Source organism: Mus caroli, chromosome 12 (genome assembly GCF_900094665.2).
Source record: "Mus caroli chromosome 12, CAROLI_EIJ_v1.1, whole genome shotgun sequence".
Classification (NCBI taxonomy): domain Eukaryota; kingdom Metazoa; phylum Chordata; class Mammalia; order Rodentia; family Muridae; genus Mus; species Mus caroli.
The window spans coordinates 102489-117200 of record NC_034581.1 but is presented as its reverse complement, the minus strand read 5'-3'; the positions used below and the strand labels follow the sequence as shown (position 1 = coordinate 117200).

Genomic DNA, 14712 nt, shown 5'->3' with positions numbered 1-14712 from the left:
CATGAATTGGAGGTCAGTACTAGAGTACAGAGCCAGACTTTGCAACAAAACAACCAACCTACAAACAAGTGAAAAGCAAGGAAGAGATCGGTTGGGATAGGGCAGGCTTTCAGATTCTCGATTTGGTGGTACAACTTTGGCTACAATGACCGCCCGCCTTTTCTGAATAGAGCGCTTCAGCTCCCGGGATTCCAAGGGCTGCTTAGGCCCGAAGCAGCGAAGAAGCTTCCATTCGCAGGGAGGTTCTCCCCGCACCCGGGGTTCCTCAGGCCGATGACATCATTCCAACCCCAGGAGCGCTGCGCCTTTTTCAGTTTGGAATCCTGGCTCTATCAACTCCAGGTTGTCACGACCAGCCCACAAGCGGGATCTCTTCTGGAGATGTCCGGGTTTAGTAAGGAGGTTCCTGAGTGGCCCAGAGCACTTCTTTCTCTCTCATCTATATGAACTATACACACACACACAGCCAGCCACGCCCGTCGCTGGGCTAACATCCTCAGCCCCTCAACAGGATACTGAGAGGGAGTAGAGGATTCCAGCAGTCAGCTGGGCGCCCCGGAAAAGGCAAGGGAGGGAGGGCAGGAGCTACACGGACGTAGTGCGCCTGCGCAGTTCCCGGGCTGCACCTCCCCCCGCGGGGCGTGTTCGTCAGGCCGCTCACCCAATCAGGAGGCCGTAGGGAGCGCGCCCGCGGCCTCGCCCCCTCTGGTCCCGCCTCCGCGTGCCCTACTTGCCCGCCCGCGCGCGTGCGCAGAGGCGGGCCGCAGGGGCGAGGGCGCGAGAGAAGGGCGGGTGTACGTCCTTGCGTGCGTCTCAGGCTGCGCGCACGCCGGCGTGAGAGGGCACGGGGAAAAAGGTGGCTCTGGCCGGGCGGCTCTGTTTCCTGGGGTTATGTAGCAGGGCTCGTCGGCTCGCGAGACCTCCCGCTGCCCTCGCCCGCGTCCTAGCGCGGGGTTTCTGCTCCGGGCGGAGGCCGTGTTCAAGCCCGCCGCGCTCCCTCGACGTAGAGCTCGCTCGTCCGCCCGTGGGAGCGTCCCGGCCGAGCTGCGCTGAGGGGGGAGGGGAGGCCATTTTGTCCCGACCGACTCCCCGGAACCGGGCGGAGCGGCTGGGAGAGGCTGCGGAGCCGCGGGCGCCGCCCCTCGGAGGCACGGGCGCCGCCACCGTCGGGGCTTCCTCGACGAGGCCGTTCGGAAGGTCTCCTGCTCCGTCTCGAGAGCTGCTTTCTCCTTCCGCTCACTCTACCCGGCTGCTGCGGCCCCAGAACGCCCGGGTGAGGAGTTGGTCGTAGTGAGCAGTTCCGATCCCTTGGGGCTACCGGCGGCGAGCGCCCGAGCCGCTCCTCCCAATGGCGAAGAAGACGTACGACCTGCTTTTCAAGCTGCTCCTGATCGGGGACTCGGGAGTGGGCAAGACCTGCGTCCTTTTTCGTTTTTCGGACGATGCCTTCAATACCACCTTTATTTCCACCATAGGTAAGACCTGTGGGAGGATGGTGTGGGGGCTCTGTAGCCGCGAGCCGTTTTCTTTTATTCCAGACATCTTGCTTCCCGGAATTTACGCCTTTGTTCCAGTGATTCCGATTCCAGACGACAGACCTAAGTTACTGTTGGAATCGGAATAGCGCTTACTGGGGCGGGGTCTTCCCATGCTTACCATCCGGTCTCAAGTCTCCTCTGTTCGGTGCCTTCTGGCACAAAATATGCAGCATTTAGCAGCGTTCCAGAATCCGGTTTAAGTGACTTGACTGGCCTTACCATAATTGCGTGAAGTTACTTGATGTGCTTTTTGTAATAGACGTAATTTAGTGGTTGGGATTGAAGCAATACTGGCTATGTGGCAAAGGCCCGAATTGGGTGTCAAAGAGAAAATATTCTATCTGGCTGTAACTTGGAGTAAACTTGAGAGTTGCAGAATCATTAAGGAAAATGAGAGGGGCGGGGGAAAGTGAGTTGGCTGTCTTGACTGAACCATTGATGTGTCAAACAATCGGAGGCCCTTCGTGCTTGGGGTGGGAATCTGGCATGGTTGGCTCACAGTGCTTTTTCAAGACCTCAACGAAACAGATGGACGGTTTCTGTCTTCAACCCAATGGAATCAAGTCAAGTTCTCATGTTTTACTTGATGTTAGAATTTACAGGAAAATGTTTCGTCAGTCATGGCTCTAAGGACTTCTAATGTACTACCACATATTTCGGAATTACTTGGTATGGAAATAAAAACTGAGGGGGCTGACCTTTTAAATGGGTTTCCTGTTTCGTGAAATGAAAAGGGAAGGTTCCAAGAAAGTCGTTTTGACTCTGGCACCAACATCAATTTTGTCAAAGTAACTACATGACCTCCCCCCCCCCCATCTCCCTGTTTTTTTAAAGTATCCGGTGTCTTTCATTTTTGAACCTCACAGCTCCTGCATTAGAGCAGTGCAGGAAAACTTGTGATAAATGTAACTAGGTTATATAGAGAAGCGACTCTAGTGGTTTTCCTTAAGAATTGTGAAAATCTTATTTTAACCAATTTATAGTATAGGATTTCCTTAAGACATATTTGTAAGTAGCTTAAGCATATTTTTGTAAAATATGCTTAAGTTATACTGCAATTAAAATGAGTAAATTTTTATTTAAAATAGGTTGTTTTACCTTACTGGTGGGCAGGATTGTCAAAATATCATGAAGCTTGAACTTGTCCTCTGCTTAGTGGGTTAGCACTTATACAGCACTAAGTTTGCTTTGAAGTGTAGCTGGGTGAGTCAGGTGGCTAGATCAGCAAATATTTATTGAGCACCAAATTCTAGGCACTGTTAAAAGCGTTGGAAATAAGTGGTCGATACAATAGACCCCTTGAGCATTCTGATAAAGAAGGCGACAACAGTGTGCAAAGCACTAGAGTGAGGAGAGGGAGGGAGGGGAGTAGTCTGAATTATGAGGAATCTGCTTTGCATGGACTGACAGTTTAAAACGAAGTCTGAAAGACAAGTATGAATTGGATCAGAGGGGAGGTAGCCTCTTTGAAAGAGAGAATTTAGTGTTTTTTTTTTTTTTTAAACCTGCCCTTGAGAACGGGTAGGTGAAAGTAGGAAGTAAAGTTTCCTGGTGAAGAAAGCTACTTAGCCCCCCAGCTGCCTGTCCCAGGTACTGGGCATTGACTAATGTCATGCGTGGTAGGCTAGCTGCTGAGCTACACCTCCAGTCCTCCTCCTGTCCATAGTCTTCACTGTCCTTTGACTTAGGGGATGGGTTGTTTCCCACGCAGCCTGCTGTTCTGAATTCCTGGCTCCACAGGAATTGCAACTTTGGCTACGATGTCTTATTCGACAGTGCAAATGCCATGTATGGTGCTTGTGAGGATTAACATAGGTCAGCGAGAGCAAAGCACCTAACAATGGTGCCAGGTACTTTGTAGGCACACAGTGCAGATTTGTGCAGAATATATGGCCTTCCTGATACTGGTGTGTGACACAATAAGTTGCTTTATGGATTGAATATGTCTTGTGTGTAATGGCTGCTTTGAATATCTGTTGGTGCCCTGCTAAACAATTATACAGTAACCTCTGACATACATTTTGATATAAAAACATTTGATGTTTTGACACAAGATTTGAATAAAGTAAGCTAAGAAAATGAACAAAATTCTGACAATTCTTAGTCCAGCTCATATTTGACTCTTTGCAGATTTTGAATTCTGTTATCCTCATAAACCTTGGTAGTCACAAAAGAAAAAAATTAATATCTTTCAACTCGTCAAAGATGCACATATGCCTCCAATTTTAAACAGATATTTTACATTGTTTCCAACTAGTATGGGAGCTATATGGACAGCCCTTCTCAATTTATATTAGGCATATTTCAGTTCTGTTGCCAATGTGACTAGTTGCTACCATATATTGACAGTATACGTCTAAACAACAGAAAAGTAGCCAATTGATACATATCTAACTAAAGATACTTGGAATGTTTATCACTTTAGGACATGTAAAGTACAAAGTATTTTCAGTGGATCAGAGTCCTGTCTCCTCTTTCAGGTGTGCATTCTACCACTGAGATACACACCTAGCATCAAAACCTGCACTAACGAAGCAGTAGTCGTTTTACAAGGGTTTCAAAGGACTGGGCTGCAAGGATTCCAGGCTGGGTGGGTTGTGCTTCTTACTGGATAGCTCTGAAGGAAGGCTTTTTAGATCTATGACTCTTACAGTGCTCACCAGGACTACTGTTCTTGTTTTTCTGTATACCTTCAAGTCTTACATATCCATATTAGAAATCATGTAAGTTTTTGTGATCCCATCTATTGCATACTGTTGCAAAAATAAATTATTGGTATGTTTCATATTTAACCAACTGCAAAGTGAATCTAAAGTCACAGCTGGCAGTGGTTCATGCTTCTAATTCCAAAACTTGAGTGGCTAAGGCAGGAGGATCACAGGGTCAAATAGCAAGACCACTAACAACATCAAAAAAGTGAGTCTAAGATCATTTGAATAATATTTAATATATATAATGTAATATATAATATGTTATATAATAATACAGAGGCAGGAATCTATGCCTTTTTCCCCCCCTGTAGTTGCTAAGTCCTAAAAGAGGTGGGTGATGAATAATGTACAGAGGTAGGGGGAGAGATAGGATATAGTACAGTGATACCCTCTTCATACAGAACATACTGGTCCAGGGCTAACTTATTTTAATACTTTATTTTTAATTTTCTTTCTGAGTATTGTGAAGTAAATTGTGATCAGATTTTACTTAATAGTAAGTATTAGCTGCTTGATAATTGAGAAATTTGTGGGGTGTGCTTGTGTTGCATGTGGAGGCCAGAGGATGAGGTCAGGTGTGGGCCTCTGTTCTCTCCATTGTACTTTTTTTGAGATAGGGTCTCTCATTGAACCCTGAGTTTGTTGATTGATTGATGGCAAGCAAGCCCTCAAAATCCTCCTGTCTGAATTTTCCCAGTGCTGGGATTCCCTATGCGATTCCTAGCTTTTCACAACTTGGTTGTTGGAAATCTGCACTCAGGTCCTATGGTTTTACATCAGACACTCTAGGGCAAAACTGGTCTTAGAAATTTAATGATTGTTTGGAAAGTAATTAAGAAAGTAAGTAATTACTGGTTCTGGATGTACACAAATTTCAGTGGTTGATTTGACCATAATTTTCTTGGCAGTATGCACTCTGGAAAGTATTACTCAATGATAGGATAATTTTTTCCTCTGTTAAGATTTATTAATGTATTTTATGTATACAAGTGCATTGTAGCTGTCTTCAGACATACCAGAAGAGGGCATCATATCTCTTTATAGATGGTTGTGAGCTACCATGTGGTTGCTGGTAATTGAACTCAGGACCTCTGGAAGAGCAGTCAGTGCTCTTAACGCCCGAGCCATCACACCAGCCCAAGAATTTGTTCTTAAAGTACATTTTTTTCCCCCATTTTTGTTTTTTTGAGACAGTGTTTCTCTGTCCTTAGCTGTCCTGGAACTTGCTCTGTAGACCAGGCTGGTTTCAAACTCAGGGATCCACCTGCCTCTACCTCCCAAGTGCTGGGATTAAATGTATGAGCCATCACCATCTGTCAAAGCACACCTGTCCGTGTGTTTTGTGTGTGTGTGTGTGTGTGTTAGCTTAATATTATTTATTTTATGTGTTTGAGTGTTTTGTCTCCACGTTTGTATGTAGACTTTGTGCCTAGTGTCCTTTGAAGCCAGAGGTGATAGATCTCCCAGAACTGGGGTTGTAGACAGGAGCCACTATGTGGGTGCTGGGAACTAAATCCAGGTCCTCTGCAAGTACTCTTAACTGCTGAGCCATCTCTCCAGCCTGTTTGTTTTTTTGAGAACAGGGTTTCTCTGGTAGTACTGGTGTCCTGTAACTCAGTCTGTAGACTAGACTTGCCTCAAATTGTAAAAATTTGTCTGCCTCTGCCTCTGGAATGCTGGGATTAAAGGCAATAGCTACTACCCCTAGCCACATCCTTCTTCTTTTTTAAAAAAGATTTATTTATTTTATATATGTGAGTACACTAAAACTGTACAGATGGTTGTGAGCTTTCATGTGGTTGTTGGGAATTGAATTTTTAGGACCTCTGCTCGTTCCAATCAACTCTGCTTGCTCAGTCCCTGCTTGTTCCAGCCCAAAGATTTATTATTATTATACATAAGTACATTGTAGTTGACTTCAGACACCAGAAGAGGGCGTCAGATCTCATTATGGGTGGTTGTGAGCCACCGTGTGGTTGCTAGGATTTGAACTCAGGACCTTCAGAAGAGCAGTCAGTGCTCTTACCTTCTGAGCCATCTCTCCAGCCCCAAAGCACACATCCTTAATGTATTGTTTCCACTAGATGTCTGTCATTTGGTCCTTAACCCTCCCTCCACACCTAGATTTCTTCCTTTTTTAAGGATCGTGTCTTCACTGAATAATGTAGTCCCTGGCCTCAATGTAAGAAAGTTAAATTGATACATTGCCTCTGAGAGAGGTGTAGTATCTTTTTATTATCTGAGTGCATTAGCCGAGCTTCTACTAACCTCCATTAAAGACTGTTGATTAGGCCAGCACAGTGGCTCAGCAGTTCAGGCCACTTGTGCCAAGCCTGATGACCTGAGCTTTTCCTTGGGACCCACTTGGTAGGAGAGATCAACAACTTCAAGTTGCCCTCTGATATCTGCATGTATGCTGTGACACTTGAGAGTGTGTATGTCCATCCATCCATCCATCCATCCATACATACACATACACACAGAGTCAAATCAATCAAATGTAAATTACTTTTCCCTAAGAATCAGTTGATTTAACTAGATGTTGTGGCACATACTTGTAATCCCAGTACTCAGAAGGCAGAGAATATAAGTCTAAGGCTATCTTGATCTACAAGGAAGAATCCAGGCTGGCCAGGGATAAGCTGGACATGGTGGCACAACCTTGTAATGCCATCACTCAGGACAAAGACAAGAGAATCACTGCAAATTGAAGTCAGCCTAGTTTATGTATATGTTCCAGACCAGTTACAGAGTAAGACACCATCTTCCCAAACAAAAGGAAAACAACAAAAGAGTTGATGAAATCCAACTGACCCCATTTTATATAGTGTCTGCTTTTCAGAAAAATGAGCCAAACCTTTGTCATAAAGCATGTGAGGGAGAGCTGTACTCAGGTGTGTGCTGCAGGAATGCCTAAGGAATTTTCCTCATTGAGCATGTGTTTTTAGGATAGATTAAAACTAAATAAACTTGACTCCAAAAACATATGTACAAATGGCTCATAAGCATATGAAGATATTCAGCCTCATTAATAATTAATAATAATTAAAATCAATAATAATTAATAATTAAACACAGGTCAAGTAGACAGGGAGATGTTTAGTATGCCTGTTCTCTATTAGACCATGGTGGCACAGGCCTTTAATCCCAGCTACATGGGAGGCTGAGGCAGAAGGATTTTAGGTTCAAGGCTTGTCTAGTCTACAGAGCAAGAACATCCTAGGCAGGTTAGTGAGAACAAGGAGGGCTGGGGATGTAGGGTGCTCAGCATGTGTGAGGTTCTGGTTCCGTCCTCATACAGGGGATGTATGAAAGAATGAATGGCTCTTCTCCCAGTACCCCACAGAAACAAGACAGAAACAAAAGCAAGTGTTGACGATGATCTGGAGGATTTGGAGCTCTGACATGTTGCTGGGACTTCAGCTAGTACTGTGGGAAGTAGTATAGGTGATCCTGGTGTTACGGCTTATGAGTGTAACCCCAGCACTCATGAGACCGCAGCAGGAGGATTGCTTGTGTCTACAAGGTTCATGGGCTACATAGTGAGTTCTGTACTAACCTGGCTACAGTCATACTCTGTTTAATAAAATTCAGGGAAAAAAAAAGGCTGCGGGACATGGCTCAGTTAGTAGAGGGCCCTGGGTTCAATTCTCTAGAACTGAGTGTGGAGGTGCACACCTGTAATCGTAGTGCTCAGAAGGAAGAGGGAAGAGGATCAGAAGTTCTAGGTCATCCTTGGCTATAGAGGGAGTTTGAGACTGATCTGTGCTACAGACCCTGTTTTGTTTTGTTTTTTTTTTAAAGAGCAACAAGAAGAATATGATCCAGTAAATCTCTTTCTAAGTTATACCTAAGAGCAGTTAAAAAATTTTTGTGGTAGAGCTCTGACTCCCAAGGCCTTTTGCATGCTAGGCAAGACCTATTCAGAATTTGAAGTAGGGACTCACATATGCTTGTATGCCAGTAAATAACTCAAGGTCCATTGATGGATGAATGATTAATAAATAAAATATGTAGTCACATGCTATGGATTATCCATCCTTGAAAAGTAAAGTTTTGCTAAGTACTATAACATAGATGAACCTCAAAATTATAAAAATAGCCAGTATGGTTGTTCACACCTGTAATCTCAGTATTCCAGATGGAGACAGGTGGGACTCAGCGTAAGGCCAGCCTGGCCTACAGAGTGAACTCCAAGACAGCCAGGGCTGTGTAGAGAGACCCTGCCTCAAAAAACAAAATAGAACAACGTAAAGCAAGTTCGATGGAAGGAAACATTTGTATGAGGTACCTAGAGCAGACACATTAATAGAGAAAATGGAATAGTGATAATCAGGATGTTAATGGCAAGGGTATGCAGAGATAATGGTTAAAGGACATAGAATTTTCATTTGAGATGTTGAAAAAGTTTTGGAGGTGTTGGGAAGCTGTTGATCATTCTGTCTCTGCCTCCCTTTCTGCTGAAATTAGAGTATTATAACACCAAGCTCAGCTTAAGTTCAATTTTTAAAAGTTGCTATAAAATGGTAAATTTTGTGACATGTAACACTCACTACCAAACAAAACCTATAAGATTGTTGAGAAATTTGACCATGCTGTCTAAAAGGAGAATTTGATCATATAAAGCCCCTTCTGTTCCACATGACAGCTAATGCTAACAGTGGCTGGTGAGGAAAGAGGAGCCTTCAGGTTTCATTTAGAATCCAGCGTGATTCTTTTAGGGCTCCAATCATGGTTATGTGTGTCATTCTGAGAATTTCATTGCCATGTTGCACCCCACCCCCAAACTTGGTAGGTTAGGACAGATCTACTCATTAATTTCAATTTGGAGAGTGGAGTTACCTGGGAGGGGCAATGCTTCAACTTGGGTTATTTGTCCTTTGCATGATAGAGTTCAGAGTATGTTAGAACAGAGGAGACAATGCCTGAGAGAACTGTCTTCCTTAAGGATTGTGGGATATAATGCTGTGTCAAGTACTGGAACAAAACTACTGATACTTCCTTGTGACTTGGAGGAGGGAAAGAATGGGAGCAGTAATATTGGAGATCTGTTTCAATTTGAAACAGTACAGATTGTCCAGGTGGTGCTGTTGTAGCAGCTGCAATGGGAAGGAAAGTGGAGGCTGCTAAGTCTTGGTTTACAAATGAGACTGTTTATTGAGCACAAAATACAAATTTTGTGATTAGCCATAGATGTACATGAAGAAATTACTTATGAAGAAGGTTAAGTTAATTAGGAGTTTAAAAGAGCAAGAAAGGACATTGAGGTTAGGGCAGGATGTTTGAACCTAAACAGATGGTAAGAAGAGGTAAGATGGTAATAAATGTGGAGTGAATTCTTCAAGTACACTTATACTGAGGATGTAACCTGTACAGCTGTAACCCCAGTACCAGGGAGGCAGAGGCAGGAGAAATGCTGGAAGTTTGAGGTCAGTCTGATCTATACAGCAAGTTTGAGGTCCCTCAGGGCTACAGGGCAAGCATGACCTATCTCAAAAAACAAAGCAAGTAACACAATTTGAAGTTTCTTAAGTTGGGCTTGGTGAAGAGAGGAATTTGCAAGGAGAATAAAGGTGAAAAAAAATAAAGTGGAGCTAGAAATGGCTATGCTCTGTTGGTAGGTAGAACATTCGGGAAACCATGGATTTGACCCTCAGTGCAACATAAAGCATAAGGCAGTGCATGTGTGTCCCAGCACGTGGGAATGGAAGCAGGAGGGTCCAGACCACATGAGATCTGTCAAATCAAAAATGAAATTAAAACCTGGGGCTGGTGGCCCAGTGCTTCAGAGAGCACTGGCTGTTCTTCCAAGGGACCCAAGTTCAAGTCCCAGCTCACACATGGCAGCTCACAACTGTTTGTAATTCCAGATCCAGGAGATACGGCAGACATACATACAGAACACCAGTATAAATAAAAAATTAAAAAAACCTGTTTATTAAAAAAAATCTAAAGGGAAATTAAGAATAAGAAAAATTTTCTTTGAAACCATTGTCATGCATTATGGGTTGCAAGCATCTGTAACTGGTGTTTATCCTTTCTAGTGATAAAAAGTGTTTTAATGTAAAGAACAATTGGTGATAGAGTATTGTGTTTCCAATATGATGCAGAGAACAGAGCACCCGAAGGTTACAAACATTAGAAACTAGTAAAGGTGCAGTGTGTCAGTCTCAGACAGAAGGTACTGTTGATTTGCTGCTTCTGCATCAGTAGCAATGCTTATGCACATTTCTAATTGAAGATCTTAAGATCTTATAGTTTCACATACAGTTTTAAAAGATGATATAGACAGCTCTCTCATACACTTTGCCCAGTGTCTCCCTACAGTAACATTTTTAGGAAATCATACAACCTTGAATCCAGGACACTGACATCTGATGCAGTATGTCTTTTTTGTTTTTTTAAAGATAGGGTTTCAGTGTACCCCAGATCTTCAAACTCCCTAAGTAGCATAGGATGATCTTGAACGTCTAATCTGCTTCCCATCTCTTGAGTGCTGACATTACAGATGAGTATGAAGTTTATGTGACACCAAGGTTCAAACCCAGGGCTTCATGCTTGCTTGGCAACCTAATAATCTATCCTTAGAGCCCATTCCATTTAAGTGGGGTAACAAGTGTTACTTAAACTTCCTTTGGTTTTGATTGTCTTTATTTGTGTGCTGTATTAGTCAACTGTGTCACTGTAACAGAATTCCTAAGATGACCAGCTTGTGTGTAATGGGAAAGGCTGATTTTGGTTCAAGGTCTCAGAGGTGTCACCCTTAATTTTTGTTTTGTTTTTATTTTTTTGAGACAAGGTCTCATGTAGCTGTGGCTGTCCTGGAATCCACTCTGTAGACCAGGCTTGCCTGGAACTTACAGAGATCTGTCTGCCTCTGCTACTTGAGTAGCAGGCTTAAAGGTGTCATCGACCACATCCAGCTTAATTTTCATTAGAAAAGTTATTTATTTCATGTGTATGTGTGAGTGTATGTATGGGCACCACCTGTGTGCCTGGTGCCAGATTCCCCAGAACTGAAGTTACAGGTGGTTGTGATTCACCATGTGGGTGCTGGGAACTGAACCTGGGTTCTCTTCAAAGGCAACAAGTGCTCTTAACTTCGGAGCTATCTTTCTGGCTTCTTTAATTTAAGTTCTGTTCTTTTAAGATGTCTAATATTCATATATGCATATAATGTGTTTGAGTCAGATCCATTCCTGCACTTTTCTCATGCCAGATTCTCCCCATTTTCCTTCTAACTTTTCCTTCTCAGTTTAATGTGTTTTAATTCTGCTGAGTTCATTTCATGCTCTGTGTGTGTGCATAGGTGTAGGGCCATCTACTAGAGCATCCCTGAAGAAACTGAGTCTTTTCCCCCAGCAGGTATCACCTGCCAGTAGCTCCTCAGTGCCCACCTGCTCCCCCATCCTCCATGCTGGGATTTTTATCTGGGTTGAGTTTGACAAGTTTTCAGTTTTGTACATATAGTTTAAGAATGTGTGCAGTTTTACTGTCATGCCATCATGTCCAGCAGATACTATTTCTCTACAGAAATGAACTCCTTCTAGTTTTTAAAATCTTTACATCCTTTTTAATCTTTCTCACAGAAATGTTTTGTTTACTATTTTGAGCATGTATGGGGTGGTGTGTATGTACGTGTGTGTGTGTGTGTTATGTTATGCTTATGGAGGCCAGAGGACAACGTTGTGAAGCCAATTTTCTGCTTTGACTTAGGTGGGTTCCAGGAATTGAATTTAGGTTGTCAGGCTTGCCTAGCAAGCATGTTTACCCACTGAACCATCTTCCCCCCTTTTTCTTCTGAGTTAAAAAATCCTCTTTATTCGATTAATTTCCTTTCATCTGTTTCTAGGCTTCATATATCCTCAGTAACCTCTCAGTGAGTTTCCTTACAGTGAAGCCATCATCAGAGAGAGAGAATCCTTTGGCTTCTGATGATTCCTGGCTATCTCTAGTCTAGACCTTTTGTCCTCCCATCTTCTCATCTTCTGTAACAGGCTCACAGCTATCACCTTGGAAATTTCCAGCGGGGGGTGGTGGCGCACGCCTTTAATCCCAGCACCTGGGAGGCAGAGGCAGATGCAGACTGATTTCTGAGTTTGAGGCCAGCCTGGTCTACAAAGTGAGTTCCAGGACAGCCAGGGCTATACAGAGAAACCCTGTCTTGAAAAACCAAAAAAGAAAACAAACAAACAAACAAACAAACAAACAAAAAACCAAAAAACTAACTGACTCCTTTTATTTTTCAAGGTATTTACACATGTGTGTGTGTGAGTGTGTAAACCAGAGGGGCAATCTCTGGTGTTACCCTCAGAAACACCTCTTAGACAATCTTTCATTGGTCTGGAGCTCACAAATTTGGCTAAACTGGCAGGCCCTACAAGGTCAGGAATCTTCTTGTTTCTGCATCCTAGTTCTGGGATCACAGTGCCACAATGCCTTGCATATGTATGGCTCAATATCAGGTCCTCATGCTTTTAAGATAATCCTTTTTGGACTGAGCCAACATCTCAGCCCATGACTCCACTTCTGAACTTACAACATTACTGTGTTAGATTTTATTTTTCAAAACTGGTTATATCGCATGATCTTGATATGAATGGGTTTCTAATCCTGTTCTGCCTTAAACTGCCACCTTGCTCAGTTAATGCATGGAACCCAGATCTTTCTGCATGTTAGGTAAGAAGTACTCCACTACCTGAACCACTCTCCCAGACAGGGATTCATTTGTTTGTTTTGGTTTTTCAAAACATGGTTTCTCTGTAGCCCTGGCTGTCCTGGAACTTACTCTGTAGACCAGGCTGGCCTTAAACTCACAGAGGTCTGCCTGTGTCTGGCTCCCAAGTGCTAGAACTAAAGGCATGTGCCACCAGGGCCAGGCTAGGGATGGTATTTTGCTATTGATTTTACAAATATCCAGTTTACTTTCAAGATAAAAATAGTGTTATTTAGGATAATCAGATAACTGTAGTAGAGAATCCATTTCCTACTATCTATAACCTACTATCTATAACCATGACATTTAAGAAAATATTAATTTAAATGGTTAGTTTTTTACCTAGTTATTTGGTGCTAGGAGAACCCCCCCTCCCCGCCCCCCCAGGGTTTCTCTGTGTAGCCCTGGAACTCACTCTGTAGACCAGGCTGGCCTAGAACTCAGAAATCCGATTGCCTCTGCCTCCCAAGTGCTGGGATTAAAGGCGTGCACCACCACTGCCTGGCTTGGAGGATATTTCTGCTTTTTGGACAGTGTGTGACTATAGTTGTAAATTTCAATCTTACGTTCTTGATACATTGTTTTTATAATACATCCAACAACAAAGGGCTCAGCTATGTCATAATCTGTCAGTATTACAGTAGAACCTGTATATTATATCACTTAGCCAGTAAATAGTAGGACAGCTTGATTTTGGCTGATTCAAATCCTCATAAATGCTTGATAACAAAAGAGCAAGTATTGAATTAGTTTATCTTATATAGTCATAATTTTAACAATATTTTACCTCCCTTAAGTGAGGGAATAGGTGTGCATTTTTGAAAATTCTGTAGCTTCCCTGCCATTCTTCCCACTTTTGCCTCCTCCCTCATATGTGTTTTGTTTGTTTTGAACAGGGTCACACACAAATAGTCTAGGTTGGCCAGAATTCGCTGTGTAGTTGAGTAGTTGAGGGGACTTGAACTCCTGATCTCCCACCACTTCAGAGTGCTGGGGTTCAGACACAGGCCACTTTGCTTGACTCAGGATCTCACCCTGTAACCCAGGTTGATTTAGAGCTCACTTACAGCCTGGGAATTCACATCTGAGTCTTCACAGTCTTGGGATGATGGTTTGAGCTGCCATGTGTAGCTTTTTTCTTTTTAAATTGTATTTATATATTTATGAATGGGCATGTATATCAGAGTTTGTGGGTTGGAGGTCAAACTTCAGGAGTGTGTTCTTTCTCTCTACACGTGGGTCCTGGGATCAAACTCAGGCTGTTGGGCTTGGTGGCAAGTTCTCTTAACCTGTTGAGCCACCTCATTTCCATAAGATCTTTTCCATAAGATGTAGCATAACTGACTTGTAAGATAATAAATGATTACTGGATGCATCAGTGGAAAAATTAAGCCTGAGGATAAGTGTAGTCTAAGTACAACAGGAGCCTAGGTAAAAGAAATGTATTAGGATTATTGGAGAGTTATCTTTTGAGATATAACTATACTACTTTAGAGGATAAATTAAAGTGTTTTATTTAGTAAATTCAAAGAAGAAAGAAACAAAATATATTTGAATTTGTATTAAGTAGATTCAAAAAGGGCCTCTATAGATGTGTGCACATCAGGTGCCTTAGCAGATTCGGGCCACTCTCTTACCTTTAAGATGAGTGTCTGGGGAATCAGCTTCACTCACTTAATAGTCTCCTTTGAGAGGACTCATAGGTCAGAGTTTGCAGGTTTGTGTCTTTCTGTTTTTTTTTTTTTTT

The 14712-nt window shown here is 42.9% G+C and overlaps 1 protein-coding gene across 1 annotated transcript in view; it reads left to right on the top strand.

Moving 5' to 3' along the window:
- The first annotated feature begins 803 nt into the window (after window positions 1-803).
- Window positions 804-14712, top strand: part of Rab10 (RAB10, member RAS oncogene family) — a 56778-nt gene continuing 42869 nt past the window's right edge. The window contains exon 1 of the mRNA XM_021179750.2: window positions 804-1475. Within this exon, the coding sequence (XP_021035409.1) occupies window positions 1349-1475 (127 nt within the window). The 5' untranslated portion in view covers window positions 804-1348. The remainder of the gene's footprint in view (window positions 1476-14712) is intronic.